The 17236-nt window shown below is 47.6% G+C and overlaps 1 protein-coding gene across 2 annotated transcripts in view; it reads left to right on the top strand.

Annotated features, from left to right (window-relative positions):
- Positions 1-1483: 1483 nt before the first annotated feature.
- The window catches only part of Lhfpl2 (LHFPL tetraspan subfamily member 2), a 137106-nt gene continuing 121353 nt past the window's right edge, over positions 1484-17236 (top strand). The window contains exon 1 of one of the 2 annotated variants that reach the window (XM_040729029.1): positions 1484-2280. In XM_040729029.1, the coding sequence (XP_040584963.1) occupies positions 1803-2280 (478 nt within the window). In that variant the 5' untranslated portion in view covers positions 1484-1802. The remainder of the gene's footprint in view (positions 2281-17236) is intronic. The other variant, XM_005065648.4, reaches the window with a different exon arrangement.

The raw sequence follows: 17236 nt of genomic DNA, 5'->3' as shown, positions 1-17236 counted from the left end.
TGCGAAAGTACCCAGTCTGTACGGCACCCAGTGTGCCCTTCAGAGACTGGAACATGGAGGCACCAATTCAAGCTAAATATGTATGAAACATATAATGCCACCAAATGCCTCAAAACAACTAGTGATGTGGCGTTCAAGTACCCACAATTCACGAGGGACGCCACTTTTACTTCTTGCTCACTGAGGCATCCCTGCGTGCTTTCAATAGTCTCTGAAGTAAGCTGTAGATAGCAGCTCAACAGATGTGTGGATCACAGTGTGGTTTACCATTGTCTCCTCTTACAAGGATGTCTCCGCAATGCATAGCAAATGACTTCACCCATGACAGCTTCTACGTAGGGAGGGCTACTAATAAAATGGTGGCTGCTATTTCATATTCAAATGTTCCTGGCACACTTGGTTCTACCAAAGAACAACGGCTGATAAAGTGGGGGCTGGGGGCTGGGGGTGGGGGACTGCTCATGGTTGTGAGTACACAGTGTTTGATGCCTATTTGTTCTATGCTCTCTTTGGAATTGATTTAGCCAGTATGATAACCTTAAAGGGTTTATAGGAAGAGGGTGAATGATGAAAATTTCTTTTTAAATTTTGTTTTTTGTGTTTTGTCTCAACTCGGTGACTCAAACAACTCTCCCACAATTACCTTCATTTTTTTTATATAGGTAAAGTCTTACATTTAGTGTAATATTTATTAGTAATTTAACAGTGTTCATAAACTGTTAGTATGTTCTTTTGAATGGTTCCTTTTTTGTTTTTGTTTTATTTTTTGCTTATTCTCAGAATAATTTATTTCCAACCTGTCAGCCCTCTTGTTATTTCTAGCATGTGATTTTGCAAAATAGAGAGAACACTTAGCACTCCTTTGTGGTAGAATGTCTCCCTGCAAGCCTCTTTTTCAGTGAAGTCAAGTGGGATTCATCTGTGGGAGATGCCATGAGAACAGCATCAGCAACTTCAGGCACAGGCTCTCCTAGGACCCCATCTGGACCGAGCAGTAACATCAAGATGCATTCCTGCTTGCAGCTGTTGTTAATCGGTGGCAATCTTTGCATGTGAAGCATCACAAACTGTCTCCATTTTATTTGTGTGCTTCCTCTACAATCAAGGGTCATGGATGACTTAACACACTATCCACAATACAGTGAGAGGGCCCACTGTGGGATATGGCTTCAGCAGTGGGGTCCTGGAAAAATGCCTTCCCACACAGGAAGTGACCTGCCGGGTGGTGTTCTAGAGCCACTAATCTGCAAGGTTGTGCAGACAGGTGCAAAGGCACACAGCGAGGGATGGAGAGCAGGAGGCGGGCACTGAAGCGGACAAACCCAGGTGGGTTTGGAAACAGCGGGTCAAGTGCAGAGACTTCAAGGGCAAATAGCCCATGCAAGCTGCCACTGACGGGAGGAGAGGAAACCCAAATGGACTGGGTCTGTACCTTGGTGGATAGAAGCATTCCAGACAACTGTCTGACAGAGGGAAATTTTGATGGGAAATGGGGGGTGGCAAAGGAAGATTTCTTGGCTGAGCTCTGTCCTTACACAATCCTTACACAATGAATGCAGACAATTCAGCCTTGGTTGTTTGACTCTGTCCTCTGCTCTCCTGAGGACGGTGGTGAGGAGTTGCTGAGTCTCTCTGGACAAGGATCCCTTTCAGATTGGCTAAAGCGCCGTCGATATCCATTGAAAACTATCGTGAGTGCAGAGGGGATGTGTCTGGACCCAAGCAGCTAAGCTGGGGATACTCTGTGACTATCAATACAGTTTCCCCAAGTAGACATCAGGACTTGGAAACCTGAGTCTCTAATGTTCACTGCAACCCCCTCTCCAGCTTGCGGTTCTTCAGGCCCGAGGACCGACGTTCTTCCCGCCAAGCCGGGTCCCGGTACGGGATCGATCAGGACCTCAGAGACCGCTCCTCCAAAGTGCGTGAGGAGGGGACCAGCAGGGCTCCGGGACCCTCTCGCGGGGATCCCGTGTCACCCACACCCTCCAGGTCCCTGCAGAACCCTCCCCCCGGAGGCCGGGCCTCGCCGACCCCTCCCCGCGGCGGCCGGAGGCGGGGATGCTGAGTGGCAGCGGCCGGCCTGGGCTGCGATCTTCGGCCGCCTCCTCCCGCTGCGCCCGCCCCTCGGCCTCCGCCCCGGCGCCGCCGACCCTCGTCTGCTCCCGCCCTCGCCTGTGCGCGTCCGCCGGGGCCAGATCCAGGCGGCAGCGAGGAAGCTGCACCGAGAGCCCGGCTGGGGAAGGCTGCATGCTCCCGGCTCAGAGCGTCCCGGGCCAGGTAAGCGAGGCGCCTCCGGGAGCCCTGGAGGGGGACGGTCCCCGACAGCGCACGGGGGCGCAGTGGGACGGACGGCGGGTGCCGGGGCGGGAAGGATTCGCTGCAGCGCCGGCCGCAGACGTGGAAGAAACTGAGTCTGGAACAGCTTCTTGGGGAGCTGCAGGGGTCCCCCCGCCAAGCCTGGTTCGTGCCGCGTGGGTCTCACCGGCCACAGACCCCAGCTGCATCTCAGACCTGGGCTGGATAGTGTGTGTGTGTGTGTGTGTGTGTGTGTGTGTGTGTGTGTGTGTGTGTGTGTGTGTGTGTGTGTGTGTGTGTGTGTGTGTGTGTGTGTGTGTGTGTGTGTGCAGCGCAGAGATCCCGGGTGAGGGCTGGAGAGGAGGTGGGCGGGGACACCACATCTGGGGTCGGTGAAGGACTCGGGGAGACGGGTTTTTGTGTAGTCCCTACCACCGCCCGGCTCCCTTCTCTCTCAGTCTATTCGCAGTCTCGGGCTCTCTGAACTAAGAAAAGTGAAAAGATTTTCTCCAAGCCGGCTCAACTTTTCTGTAATTACAGTAGGTTCAGAGGTTTCTATGGAAGTCCGTGGAGAGTGAGAGAAAGGCGAGGGCTCATCCCCACTCCCTATCCCGGGGAAGCTTCCTGTATTTTTGTGCCGTGATTGCGTTTGTGCCTGTAGATCGCAGCTGGTGACCCATTGGAAGAGTGTGTGGAACCAGAGGGCGGCAAGGTGTGGGGGAGCCATAGAGTAACCCAGACTTCCTTGGAAGGGACCCTCATTCTCTGAGCGCCCTCCCCGCCCAGGCTGAAGAGAGGACCGGAGAACTTATCTTGCTCTTTCTGATGCTCTCCTGATCATTTTTTAAAATGCCTTTTCAAATTAGGAGATAGAGAACACGTGCGCGACCATTAGGTCATTCAAAGATAGGGAAGACAAAAATCTCCCTACAGCCAGACTGATTAGCCTGTGTTGGAAATCTGATTCTGATGAAATAATAGTATTTGAAAGGTTTAAAGCAATACAAAACAACATCTTATTTTATAATGGTTACCTCCAAGTGGTCACACAGCGCAGACCGTGTGGCTTGTGGTCTGTGGCAGGGTAGTGTTTTATGGCAGGAGGTGGTGCCTTGTGAGTTTCGGGATAGGAGGATGGGGAGGGGGGCTGCTCATTTGTCTTGGAACCAGGCTAGTTAGGAAGAGTAATTACACTGCAAATGAACATTTGTGGATATAATTTGAGTCATGATACATGAACCAGTCATTTGTGGGGTAAAAAGGGGTCTTTGTAGATGAGAGCAAAGCAGTGCCTTCTGGGAAAATAATACGTACTGTTTATCCATGTGCATGTCCCAGAATTGATAGCACCTGCTAACAACAGAGATAAGGACTGAGAGATTTTGCCACATGTAGGGGTTGAGCAAGGCAGGCGGCAAAATCTACAGCAGAGATGATTACAAAATGATGAATTGAAAGCTTCAAGTGTGTGTGTGTGTGTGTGTGTGTGTGTGTATACAAAAGTTGTGTCCATCTTCTCTGTTATCTTTACTGCAAAGAATTGCCAAAGTGGGAGGATTAAAATTGAGGAGACTCTCAGGGCTGGAGAGATGGCTCAGTGATAAGCTCTTGCGCAGCTCTTCCACAAGTTCTGAGTTCAGTTCCCAGTACTCAAATCAAGTAACACAGAACTGTCCTTAACTCCAACTCCTGGGGATCCAAGGCCTCTGACTTCCACAGGCACTCAAACTCAAGTGCACATGCCCAAATGCAGACACATACCTAGACGTAGTTAAAAGTGAATCTTAGAAAAAGTGTTTAGAAGACTCAGATTAGGTCTGCTGAGTCCCCACTGGATACAACCCTGTGTGAACATTTGGCAGGCTATTTGCTTGTTCTCAGCCTTGGTCCTTGTGTCTGTGAAATGGTGGTGATAGAGCTGGAACAATGGCCCTGCTGTTGAGAGCTCTTGTTGCTCTGTCACGAGGACTGGGCTTTTTATCATAGCACCCACATCAGGTGGCTCACAAATGCCCGAAACTCCAGCTCCAATGGATTTGTGTGCACGCACTTAGACACACACACACACACACACACACACACACACACACACACACCAAAGAAAAATCTCAGAGATGGACCTGAAGTTAATAGTGCTTACTGCTTTTCTAAAGGACTGGCTTTTTGTTGCCACCACCGATGTCGGGTGGCTCATAATTGCCTGTAACTTCAGCTCCTAGGGATTGGATACCCTCTTCTGGCCTCTGCAGGTACTGCATTCATGTGCACAAACCCACACACTGATACACAAATATACACATAATAACATAGGTACATCATTCAAAAAATTAAATGGTGGTGACAAGAGTTCAAATCAAAGCCTCTGGAAGATTAACTGATGTCTTTGTATGGGGTTTGGGATGTTCCGCATGCACAGTAAATGCTCTGAAACTGTTAACAACGATTGACAGCTCTAAATACCTGATTTTTGAATGAATGACTAAGTTGAGCCATGTCTCTGACAGTCCACATCTAGAAATACTCACTCTTTCTAGAACTTTCAGGCTACATCCTTTGGCTTCTTCTGGTGAGCCTTTTCTCGGCCGTCTCTTCTAGGGAGTTTGTAGAGCAGTGTCTGTGTGTCTTTGAGAGCAGAGTGCAGAGGTGGCTCAGCTCATCATTCTGGGCTTGTGCTCCTTATAGTGGCAGATTCTCAGGTCCCATAGCCCATCAAAATAAATACAATAAAACAATTTCAAACTGCTATAGTGGTGGACATGATAAACATTGCCCAAGAATGCTAAAATCAATGCTATACTCAATGTTTACTAGTCTTAGAAAGATACAGTTGGTCTGTAAATTCCTAATTTTTAGAATTCACTCAAAAAGAAAAAAAAAAGACAGCCATAAAGTATGCCTTGAGGTTATAGAGAAAAATAACAAAGGCATCCTTAACAAAACAGTATTTCTTGAGCAGGAGAACTGTTCCCTGTGTTCCTCCTTCTACTGGAGGGGGTGGGGGAAGTAATGGCAGTTTGTTCATTTGTCCACTCAGTCAAATCCTGTCATTCCGCAGATGTCTCTGAAGCTTCTCCTGTAGGACAGGCTCTGAAGTCACATTGTACTTTCAAAGAGCTCCATGACCCTGGAATGGGCTGGGGACAAGGTAGCCAGTGCCATAGTGCAGGAAACCTGGCGTCTTGGGAGTGGGGCGAAGAGAACCTTGGAGACGTTGATCCCACGGCCACTTCATCTCCCGGGGTGGGGGATTGGGACCTTCTAGGAGGGAACACTTGTGAAGACCCCATTTGGAGACTGATGACAAAGAGTACTTGAGTTTGGTTGAAATGAAGACTGAACATGAGCCTTGCAGAGATATGGGACTTAGTGTTTGCTACAGGGACAGGAAGAGAAAGTGGATTTTCAGATAGATGATGAAAGAGGGCTCCCGACACAGGAGTGTCACGTGGCTACAGAGCTGCGACCTCTCTCCCTTGCCTGGTCTTTCGAGAGCAAAGTGAACAAAGACATTCTTAATGAAACAGTTATTTCTTGATCAGGTGATAGCCCTGTGTTGCTCCTTCTAATTTTGGGGGCGTGTCCATTTTTCCATTCATCCATTCATTTGTCCTGTCATTCAGGAAATGACTCTTCAGTGCTGCAGGTGAGAGTCATTTGTGTCTTTGTGGCTGAAGCTTTTGAAATTTTTGTCTCCTTTCAAGGGGCCCAAGTGGGAATAATTAAGCTCCTGACCTTTGGCCTCGGTGGCCAACCTCATACCGATGCTGTCCTGCAGACTTGATGGGGTCTGTTACTTTGAACTGGAAGCCCTGCGATCCACACAGAATGGTTCTGCGTGTGTTTAGTAGTGAGGATGTGTATCTAATGAAGTGGATTCCGTCCCTGTACACACATGTTGTGGCAGATGCTTGCCTGTTCCTATATTCAGATGTTGAAGCCAGATACCTCCAGGAGGGCCTCCAGGAGGGCTAGGTTTCAGTGAGGTGCTGAGAGTGGGCCCGTTTTCCTGAGGGTACAGTGAGGAAATGGTGGGTACTTTTTTAGACCACGGTCTATGGTATTTCTTAATAGCAGCCTGAACGGTCTAGCACTTGCAGGCATGCATGCATACACACACACACACACACACACACACACACACACACACACGATGACCTTCACTAGCTAAGAGTATGAGTTAGTTTTGCACACATTACACTACCCTGAATTTAATTTAAAAGGTATGTTACCCACATGTTTTCTCAGTTTAACCTTAAACCATCAGCTAGGTCAAGAGAAACATCCAGTTCTGACTTAAAGGCTTGGCTGGCCAGAAAGGAGAACCTTGGTGTATTATTACTATTCTTCATGTGGCTTTGCTCTGATTTTGATTCAATACCATAATCTTATTGATGAGGCAGCTTTTATGGACACTAATCAAATATTCTGTCAAAAGCAAAGAGGATTTCAGAGCTGTGTGCATAGGTGAAGTTGCTAGGTTTAACCAAACTTTAAAAACTTTATGTGGTTTATAAAGCAATAGCACTGAACATTGTACTTGGTTATAAGGAAGAGCATCGGGTATTTTATATCATTCCTAAGGAATAGCATTCAGCTTAGTGAGGAGATAGCAGCAGTACAAACAGTTTTTAAACTTTCTTCATAAGGAGAATTTCAGCTAGGCGTAACCAGGCCAAGGCTTTGGAACCCTGGTTGATACATGGAAGTGGCTTGTGACGTGCTTTTAGTCCTGGCAGTGGAAGACTAAGGGTTGCCAGCACTAGTTTCAGAAGTGTGTTTCCGTGTGGCAGCCCCACTCAGTCTCTCTCCTCCACACGGTATCTCTTATGGATAGTGCCGGGTTGTCCAAGTCTCATGTCCTGGAGGGGAGCAAGCTTATCAACTGCATTGCTGTTAACGTAAATGTCATTCACTTGTGGAATCACTGAAAGTGTGCCAAGCTGACCCGACAACTGTCTGTTGCGTCACACGCATGCTGTCTGACTTGCACACAACCACGACTCCTCTCACTGCCGTGGGGTTAGGGTAAGTCCAGCGGAGCCTGATGAATCATTGGCAGTCTGTGAACCAGTTTGGCCCCTCACCTCCCTCGCTCCGCTGGGTTGGAAGGATATAGAGTTTTAACTGGCTATCTTGGTATTTCTGTCTAACTGATTTTTAAAAAACAGCCCTGACTTAAGTACTTCTTGGGCAAGTTAGGGGTTTTGGGGGATTTTGGAGTTGTTGCTGTTTTCAGTAGAACCTGAAGCAACAGAAGGGGTATGAAATAGCTTTTGCAACAACCTTCCCACATGCCTGGAAAGTTTAGAGGGGCTCCTTTTCCTCTGCTGGTTCTATTGTTCAGCATTTTCTTTCTTTCCTGTGGAGCTGTGTCGTCAGGGGCTCCTGGAGTTCAGGCTTCCTCTCTCTGGGCAGGCAGCACTGGGCTGAGCGAGCATGTTGTTTTCCAGTGTTGTGGAGGCAGTGAGCCAGGTGTTTAAGGAAGGCTCTCACTGCATTGACGGTAGCCTCTTTTATCTGCAGATAAGTGAACCTGCTACACACTGATTAGGGCCAAAATTGCTTCTTAAAAAGTTGGATTTTTTTTCTTTTGCCTGTACTGATTAAGTTTTAGGAACTGAAAACCCATGCATTGGATCAGTCAGCAGTGTCTGTATTTACACAGACCTAGTGTCTGTATTTACACAGACCTGCTGTCTGGTCTGTATACTAAATACACACTTGGGGAAAAACATGGTTCACAACTTTGACAATCATTTCAAATCACGCTCTTTCCATTGAACTGGCCAACAGTCCATTCTCGAAGATGATTCCACACAGTGAGGCCTGTGGGTAGATGTTCCTAACCACTCTTCCTCACAGTCACCCTCGCAGGCTTCTCCTGGAGTGGAGCTCCTAATTACTGACCATGCAGATCCATGCTGTGGTCGGACACAACATACCGCTTAATAGGGGTCTGTGAGTCAGAGTTCATCCAAATCTTCTTTTGGTAAGTGGGTATGCTTGGAGTGTCTGTCTGCTCATATGGTGTTTCCCAGCTTATATCTAGGTTCGTGGTTCACTAGAAGGAAGGGCATCGTCAAAAGGAACAGAATGGCTATGTGGAATACTTAATCTGTGGTACAAAGCCGAGAACACGGACGAAGAGGTCACACCAAATAGTAACCCAGGTGGTGGCAATGGTGTGAAGGGGCGACAGGCTCTGTGCCTGCCTTGTGTGATTAGCTGGCCAGGGCTGTTTATAGCTGATTGTCAGATCTACGCTGCTGTGACAGCTTCAGCAAGGAGGCTCACAGACTCTAATTAAAAGCTGGCCTTGCCACCAGCCACCTTTATCAACAAAGCTTCTATGATTTAAAGCATTAAAAAATTTTGAATTGCCAACAAGTTAGCTTCCTTTAAGTGTATATATACATATATGTATATGTATATATATATATTTGATTTAAAATATTCTGGCCAGTGAATTATGACCTAAATGCATTGTTTTTGTGGTATGAAAATACCAATAAATAAATACAAACCAAGTTTTTAAAATCTTGGCCATAAGACTTCCTATTTCTTCTCGTAAATTTTCAGCTTTCTCAGGCGTCTAGCCTGTGTTGATAATTGGTCTAACCTTGTCATCTTTCAAGTCAACCTTCCCTCAGGGCTGTGTGTGTCTCTCCAATGAATTTTGCTCATTGGTCATTGAGGTTCTTTGAGGCCTCCACTGGTGTTGCCCTGCATAGCCTCTCCTTGTCATTCCATTCAAACCTTCTTAGTAACCCAGAGGACATCAGCCCTTGCAGGCAGCCTGAGGGCAGAGGGCTGAAGTCTGTGCCAAGTTACAGAGGAAGCTAATCACACCCGTGACCTCGACCTCATTAACATTGTGTGGAACCAAAAGACCCACCATTCCATGGCATTGTTTGACTTTGGATTGTCTCTGCTGATTTATGGTCAGGGCCTGTATTCCTGCCCCCCAAGGGAGGCAGATGTAGAGTCAGATGCCAGTGTGACCCCTTTTAACTCCCTGACAAGCAGACTCTGGACTGCCATCTAGTCATTGGGCCCTGATGATGGGGATTTGGCCCCAGACAAAGCAGGGCCAACAGGCCTGGGGCAGAGACTATCAGAGCAGGAGAGCTGGGTGGGCTGATAGTCCACAGGGGAGAGTGACGGGAAGAAAATCCTCACCACAGTTCTCTCGTCCCTTGAAATCCCTTGAAGTCGGGCTTCTTGGTGTCACTTGGAATCTTGTTGAAATATAGTCTGGCCCAGCAGGGTCAGTGGGACCTGAGATTCTCTTCATTTCTAACGATTCTCTTGGTGCTGCTGCTGCGCACACACCTAGTGTGGCTGAGGCTGTGAAAGCCGAACCTTGCCTGACTGGAGGGAGTGGAGCCTGTGGAGCCTGGCTTGAAATGGTTTGCCTGCTCTCAAAGACGGCTTTTACTGGGATGGAATTGAGGGCCTTGAAGCTTTCTTTGGGGCCAGGAATTGTCCTTGAGGTAGAGCATCTGGGGTCTTTGTGGCTTGGTTCTGGCTGAACCTGTGGCCTTGTATGCTAGTTGTGCCACATGTTCAGATAAAAAAAAAAAAAAAGACTAAGTTCCTTCAATTAAAGTTTTCCCACACACCCTATAACTTTGAAGTTATGTGCTTGCAAAGCATTTAAAAAATTGCCAATTGTTTTTCCAGAGCTGTATTCTGAACCTTGCTGGGCTCTCTGCTGGGTGTTGGCTAGGTATTTGCATTCCCAGGCCCTCCCCTGGGGTTCTGACCTATAGTTTTGGACTGGGCCCTGAGAATCCACGATTTGTAAACAAAGCTTAAATGCCTTTTAGAATCAGTCAGAGCCTGTGATATTAGCCAGGCACTGGGCCAGCCTCACCTGCCTCTCTCCAGATTGTCAAGAGCTGGCCTGTCCCAGGGGATCTGCTCCTGGTTTTCTTTTGACACACTTGTCCTTATGAAGAGGTTGATAGCTTGAGTGGTACCAAACCAGAGAGCCCCCTTTCAGCACTGTTAGAAGTCAGTTCCCCAAAGCCTGTATTTTTAGGAATGTTTAGGAATGGACACTGATTACTAAGGGCTTCCAGGACTGGAGGTTGGGGGGTGGTACTTGGAGATAACTGGGTTGTAAGCACTGGGCCTCTGCAGGCTTTGAAGGCTGTTTCATTGCAGAGGTCCCCATCCCCTCCCCCGTGTTGGCTCAAACCCTGGAGAAATGGGCATCTCCACCTGAAGTAATGGGTGGACAGAATGGACATCAAAGGACTCTGTGGACCAGCTGGAATCTGGTCTAAGTGTGCTGGGCCACTGAGGCAGCAGCCCTGTCCATCATAGAACAACACTGGTTTCCACCTCTACAGATAACAAGATATGCCTGACTGCACCGGAAGGGCAGCATCAGCCTCGGAAACTTCTCAAGTGGGAAATAGCCCGTGTGTTGTGGGATAAGGGTGGGCGTAGCAGGAAGAGTGGGCCCCACAGTGTTGGGGCCAGAGTAGGGGAGGGGCTCTGAGGCGCATTATGCAAAGGTCCCGTGGGCAGGAGATCTGGGTATCAGCAGCCTTCCTTGATGTGCCCTCGGCATCCTCACTGTTCCACACTACCTGTGGATTTGTGGCACACAGCGTGGCACACTTCAGTTCTGTCACCCAGGTGGTCATGATGGGAGGACCATTCTCTGGAAACTGTCAGATCCACTCTTTCTCTTCAAGGTTAGCGTTGAGCTGAGTGTTGTATTTATGCTTTGGATCCCATTTCCTCACTTCTACAAAGAAAAGCACGAGCTATAGAAATTAAAGATGCGAGAATTTGCCTCCATGTTAGAGGAACATGCTTTGGTCGTGGGTGAGAAACGATAGAAGCTGCTAGAGTGAGACAGTTAGCCTGGGCTCCTCTTGGTCTCAGAATGCTTAGTGGATCCTGGGCTTTGGCGTCTTCATGACTACATGTTTTGTTCCATGCTTCCAAAAGAAACTTGTCTCTTTGACAAGACCAAGTGCCTTCTTGCTAGGTCAGATGCTCAGATGCTGTGCCTAGTTAGAAGAAAAAACACCACGAGGGAGAAACATGTCTGCTTTGCTTGGGAGCACGAAGTCCTTGTGGCCTGCTTCTCCATACCAGAGGTGACTTGGTGACCTGCTCCAAACCGCCACAAAACCAGAACTGTATTTTCTTTTAAATAGAAATGGGTTTCAAAGGCCCTGATGGGTGTGAAGTCTTGCCCTCAAAGATGGTGCTGGGTTATAGACCAGGCCAGCTCTGGGACCTGCATTTAGGATACCATCCCAGCTCTTCTAAAATAGCTGTAAGGGTTTTTGCATCTGCAATACTGTTTGGTTTGTGACTCTCTGTTGTTGCTTCCAGGGCATCCCATTTTGCCACTGTTCCTTTTGCTAGCATGCTCTGGAAAGGTCCCTCCAACCTCTCTGGGTCAACTCTGGGAAGACTGTTGTGCCGGCTTGTCTTCTTCAATTTGGTTCTGTCCACCGCATTCAGGGTCGCAACTGCTGCCTGTTCCCTTTTCCGTCTTGGTGGTCTGTGAGCTCTCTGAGGACAGGAAACCTGCCGTATGTTCATTTACATGTCTTCAGTCACAGTGAAAGTGGAGTGCAGATTGTGTAGGAGGCCTTAATCCCTGTAACTTCAGGGATTGCTAACTTGAGTACTAGACATTGAGCTAACATCAGTACTCTTACCTCGGTCTCTTTGATTCAACCCTTCGGCCAAGTGACCAAATTTTCTGCCCTAAGACCAAGAAGCCATAGCCATGACCTGCAAGCTTCTACTGGGACCATTAAATGAGATGCACCAAGTTAACATTGCCCCCCCCCAACATTGTTTTTCAGGAAAATGAGGAAGCGGACACTTGAGTTCACAGCTGGCCTGGCCTTTCTGCCATTAAGAGGCACTTCATATAGATAAGAGTTGGTTCCTGGGTTCACTCATGCCCAGCTAGGTTGTCCCAGAATAGCATGACAGTGTGTCTTTTTTTTTTTTTTGGAGACAGGGTTTCACTGTGTAGCCCTGGTTGTCCTGGAACTCACTCTGTAGAATAGGCTGGCCTCAAACTCACAGAGATCCACCTGCTTCTGCCTCCGGGATACTGCCCGGCTGACAGTGTATCTTGATAGCCACCAGAAGTTCTCATTCACTGGAAAGAAATTGTTAAAGGAAGGGTAGCATGCCTGCTGAGAAAGCTGGAAAGTGGTCCTCAGCCCCTGATGCACTGTAAGTCACTCTGCCTTTTCCAGACCAGCCTGGTCTCCCAGAGCTAATTCCAGGACAGGCTCCAAAGCTACACAGAGAAACCCTGTTTCAAAAAACCTAAAAGACCCAATCAAAGTCTCACCCATTCTTAATCAAACTGTCTAGAGGAAGGCTCTGCAGTGTGTGGCTTTCCCTGGCTGTCCAACAGAAAAAAACAGTGTTAGAGCTACAAGACTCCATGTCCTTTAGTGTTGAACTCAGCTTCCTTGTTCCTCTGTTGTCATCTTCTACCTACTGTGATGCTGACATAGAACAGATGTTCAGTGAATGGGTAAGTGGTAGTCAGAAGAAAAACTAAGCTAAGTTATAGCACCCTGCCCCTCCAACCACAGGAAGCAATGTGTTTCTGAAATAATTTGCAATGTCTTGTCCTTTAATTACTTGGCTGTTTGTTCATATTACCCTTAATTGAAAATTTACCATAATTTAGCTAAATCTGGAGGAGGTTTGATTCTTACCTTTATTGGAAATAATGAGAAGTTGGGGTTTTGTCTACTTCTCGAATAGTGTGATGTTTGGTCATGGGGCAATATGTGGCCGTACTCAGCCAGCCCTCTTAACTGTCCTTGGAGAAACAATCATTGTCAATGAAGACTTTTAAGAACTGTCAAGTATTGGCATGCAGACCACCATTAAGTCCTGTATCTGAATGTGTAGTTACACGGGAACAAACACTGAGCTTTCCTGTTGGCTGCCCAGGAGGAAATAAAAAAGTCCTTCAGTGGCTCAGGCATTTGTTTTAAACCATAGTTTAGATTTTGATTGTTGTAAGTGAGGCATTGGATCAGAGTTTATCAGGTCCCACATACTTCTCAGTGTGTTGAATGCTCTGGACACCTTGGGATGAGGCCATTTCATCCCATGAATTGGGAGCAAAATCTTCCCAGTGGTTCACCTGAATGTTGGGGTCAGAATGGGACAAGCATCCTTCCAGGGGCTGGGGATTCAATGAATCATGGGAGTGGTGCTTAAATCCAACAGAAGACTGTTGCCATGAAGGGGTCCAGTTGCTTTTTGGGGTGTACTACATGGAAGCAAGGAGGAAGGGATTATCTGCGTATTTCTGTGGGTGCCCCCCTCCCCAGCAGCCTGGCCAGTGAGTTACAATAGAGCAGCTGTAATGAGAAGCTTTTTCCTTGAGAGAAGCCTTCCCGCCCGCCTGGTTCTAGTGCCGCATCAGTCGCAAATAAACGCACAGGAGGCTACATTAGTTATGAAGCTGTTGGCCTTTGCTTGTTTCTTACTGGCTTGCTCTGACTTAAGTAATTACCCCATAATTGTTAATCTAAGTATTTCTCTTACCGGAGAATAGTTCCAGGCTTCCTACCCCATGGCGTTACATCTTGACTCTCCTGTGTTTCTCCTTCCCAGAATCCTCCTGGATTCCTAGCCCCACCTATCTAGATTCCTATTGGCCAGACAGTGCTTTATTGACATATACACAGGACTTCCCCAACAGCAGCCATGTGCCCACAGCCTCTTCTAGTGTACAGCACCACAAAAAGAAGCTAGTGAGAGAGGCAGTGACAGAAATTTGACCCCCAGCTCGCCTCTTCATGGTTTTAATGTTTCCAAGGGCAGAAGAGAAAGGATTTCACTCTTGCCTGGAAATGCCATCTCCATACAGTTTTTGTCTAGTACACTTAAAAATATACCCAGAAAATAAACTGAAATGAAAAGGTCCAGGTGTTAAAGTGTGAGTGGGTTTTGGACATCTTTGGATAATTGAGAATTTGTTAAAATCTGTGCTGTGCCATTTCCAAAGAAGCTGTGTACAGGGCATTTGGGGTGCCTGGTCTCTACCCTTTGTGAGCAGTGAGCATCTATGGGGGGAAGGGGGGGCTTTCAGAGAATCTTGTTTTGTCCATTAAGATTCTTAACAGGTCAGAAAAACAACCAGCAGACCAAGGTTGGAGAGATGGCTCAGGAGATTGGGTTGGTTCCCAGCACCTATATTCCATGACTCACAGCTGCTAGCAACTTTGGCTCCAGGGAATCTGATGACCTCTTCTGGCCTCCACAGGCACTGCACTCATGTGCACTGCCCAACACATCATAAACATACTGTTAAAAAAAAACCTCAAAAACAACAAATCAGGTCAAGCCTTCATATTAACGGGGCTGTTTTTGTCACAAGGCTGGCTACCTGATGTACCTGGAGGTATACTTCACAGAGATCTCTATTTGAATGTCGTATCATCCTAGTTAGAAAGTCCAAGTAATGTATGTAGTTGCTTAATTTCTTAGAGTTTCTGAGTTTGTCCTGTGTGTTTTGGACTTGTTAGTAAGATGGTACTTGTTCATTCAGTAAAAGCTTTCTAAAGATGGGGCTGTGTGTGCCTAGTCAGTCAAGTTTGCTTTATAAAAGACGTAGGGATGCCACTCCCTACATTCTTATAACCCCTTTCAGTTAAGGAATAGCTCTTCCTTCTTCTTTAGGGTCTTTTTAGAGTGTGGGCCTGAACTGGAGAGAGGTCCTTTGGATAACTAGCTCATAACTTTTCTCAGGAGGCAGGAAGAGTTTAAGGCAGCCTGAGTTACATAGCAAAACTATGTAAAAAGAAAATTGCAAAATAATAACTTTCCTCTATATCTTCTTAATGATAAGGAGTAAATTCCCTGTGTTTTGTATAGCTTTTTTTTTCTTATAGAGTAGATCATTTTTCCGTTTTGTAGTTTCGAGACCCGGGATTCTCTTGGATGGTTCTTCAAAGCTGGGAAACCACAGGCAGTCCCAGGAACTTTGCTGATAACCCATGACTCCTTCCCTTGTTTTCCCAATGGGCAGCTCTGTTGTCCACATCCACCAACGAGCTCCCTTCCCCTTGTGACTGCAAGCTGTGAAAGAGAACAGAGAGTTGAAACGCCTATTGCAGCCCAGCAGGCTGGGGAAAATATTTCTCTTTCTCCTCATTCCTGGGTTCAAAGTACACTTGCTGTTTATGGGGGCGATCAGCCCTCCTGAGGTGCTGGCTCTAGGGGGCTTGTGTTGTCGCCTGGTGGACAATTAACCACGCTGACCCTCCTCTTGCCTTGGCCTTTCTGGCTGACTTGACACCGGTGCTCAGAGCGGGAAGGGGCAGCTGTGCTGGTGGGCAGAACACCAGGCCGGGGTGGGGAACCATATGATCTTGTTCAAAGGGGACGTCTCTGAAGCATGAAGATTGAACTGATGGTGACCCCACCCGGGGGAAGAGGAAGGTCCCTCTGGGGAGCCTCTGAGAGGACAGAGCCATCAGTTACTAATCCCATTGGCCTGTGGGTCTTTGGGATCTCGGATCCATGAAAAGGATAGAGAATTGGGGTTGAAAGCAATAAAAAAGGCTTAAGGGAGAGAAGCAGGGGTCATCTCATCTAATTTTGTGGTTATTACTAAGAATAAGAGAGAGGTAATTTCATTAGGCCTTTTGAGATCTCTATCACAGTAAGATGCCACTGGAGGAAGCAATAGCGCCTCCCAGAACTGTCGTCTTCCTCTCAGGAATCCAGAGCTGGGTCTCCATAGAGTCACGGAGGCCTTGGGAACTCCAGGACCTGTGAGGGCACCGTGGGTAGGAATGTCAGTGAGTGAGAGACTAAGGACTGTCACCCTAATGGATAACTGCAGGAACATGGCATGTAACTAAGCCCTGCAGGTGTCTCTTCCCTCTGAGGAAGGCTGGCTGGTCCTCCCTGGTGGACTTGATCACCCATCAAGACCTTTGAACTAAGCATGTTTGAAGCCTTAACCCACATGGTGGGTCCTCAGCTGGGCAGGGAGCCCAAAGTTGTCTGCCCCATGAGGACCCGTTTGTTCACACCGCATGTTCTCATCTGTTGCTTCTAGTGGGCTCTGCTGGGTGGGCATGGGTTCTTCTCCACACTGTCTGAGAGAAGAATTGTGTCTGCAGACCCCTGGCTTCAGATTATTGCTCTGAGTAATCACTGGGAGAAACGGAAGAGGAGGGAGCCTTATGAAGACAGAGTGGTGACCAGCAGACAGTTCTCTGTACCAGCCACCAGCTGGCACCATTCCCCAAGATAGCTCGCTTTCTCCTGAGGAGGTTCAGAGTGGCCAAGGGGCAGGGAGAGGGGCCGAGGAGATGAGCTATGGATGGCAGGCAAGGCTGTCTGCATGTCTGGCACAGTCCTAAGCAGTGATAGGCACTTCTAGAGGCTGTCTGGTCAGATGGACAGCGACCCACACTGTCCACCTCACTTCAGCTACATTCTTGCTGTCTTGGATCTGATTTTTTTTAGGATGTCCTCAACTGTGGCCACTTCTGTTTAATACTGGAGTTAGCTCTGAAAAAAAAAAAAAGAAATGTGCTAATAGAAACCATGAACCACTCATTATTAAATGCCTTCTGTTGGAGCCTAAGTGTGGGGAGTTTCTATAAAAATCTATTCACCCAGTTGACTCAGGCGCTCTGCAAGTTGGCAGTGGAGGGTATAGACACCTTTCTGTCTGGTGGGCACAGTGTCCTTGGGAACTCCCAGAAGGTGAGGTAGTGGCCAGATGTTTTCCTGAAACAAAGGGACAGCTGGGGATAGGGTAAGCTTTCCTTGTCCCGTGAATTCTGAGCACGCGTCTTTGCTCTGCCATCCTTGGAGGATGCTGTCTTCTTGCTTTGTCAATGTGCTAGTCTCCCTTCAAGACTGTGGCTCTGAGAGCTTTTCTCTGTGTTCAGGAAAT

Source organism: Mesocricetus auratus, unplaced genomic scaffold (genome assembly GCF_017639785.1).
Source record: "Mesocricetus auratus isolate SY011 unplaced genomic scaffold, BCM_Maur_2.0 Super-Scaffold_100020, whole genome shotgun sequence".
Taxonomy (NCBI): Eukaryota; Metazoa; Chordata; class Mammalia; order Rodentia; family Cricetidae; genus Mesocricetus; species Mesocricetus auratus.
This window is presented reverse-complemented; position numbering and strand designations above follow the sequence as displayed.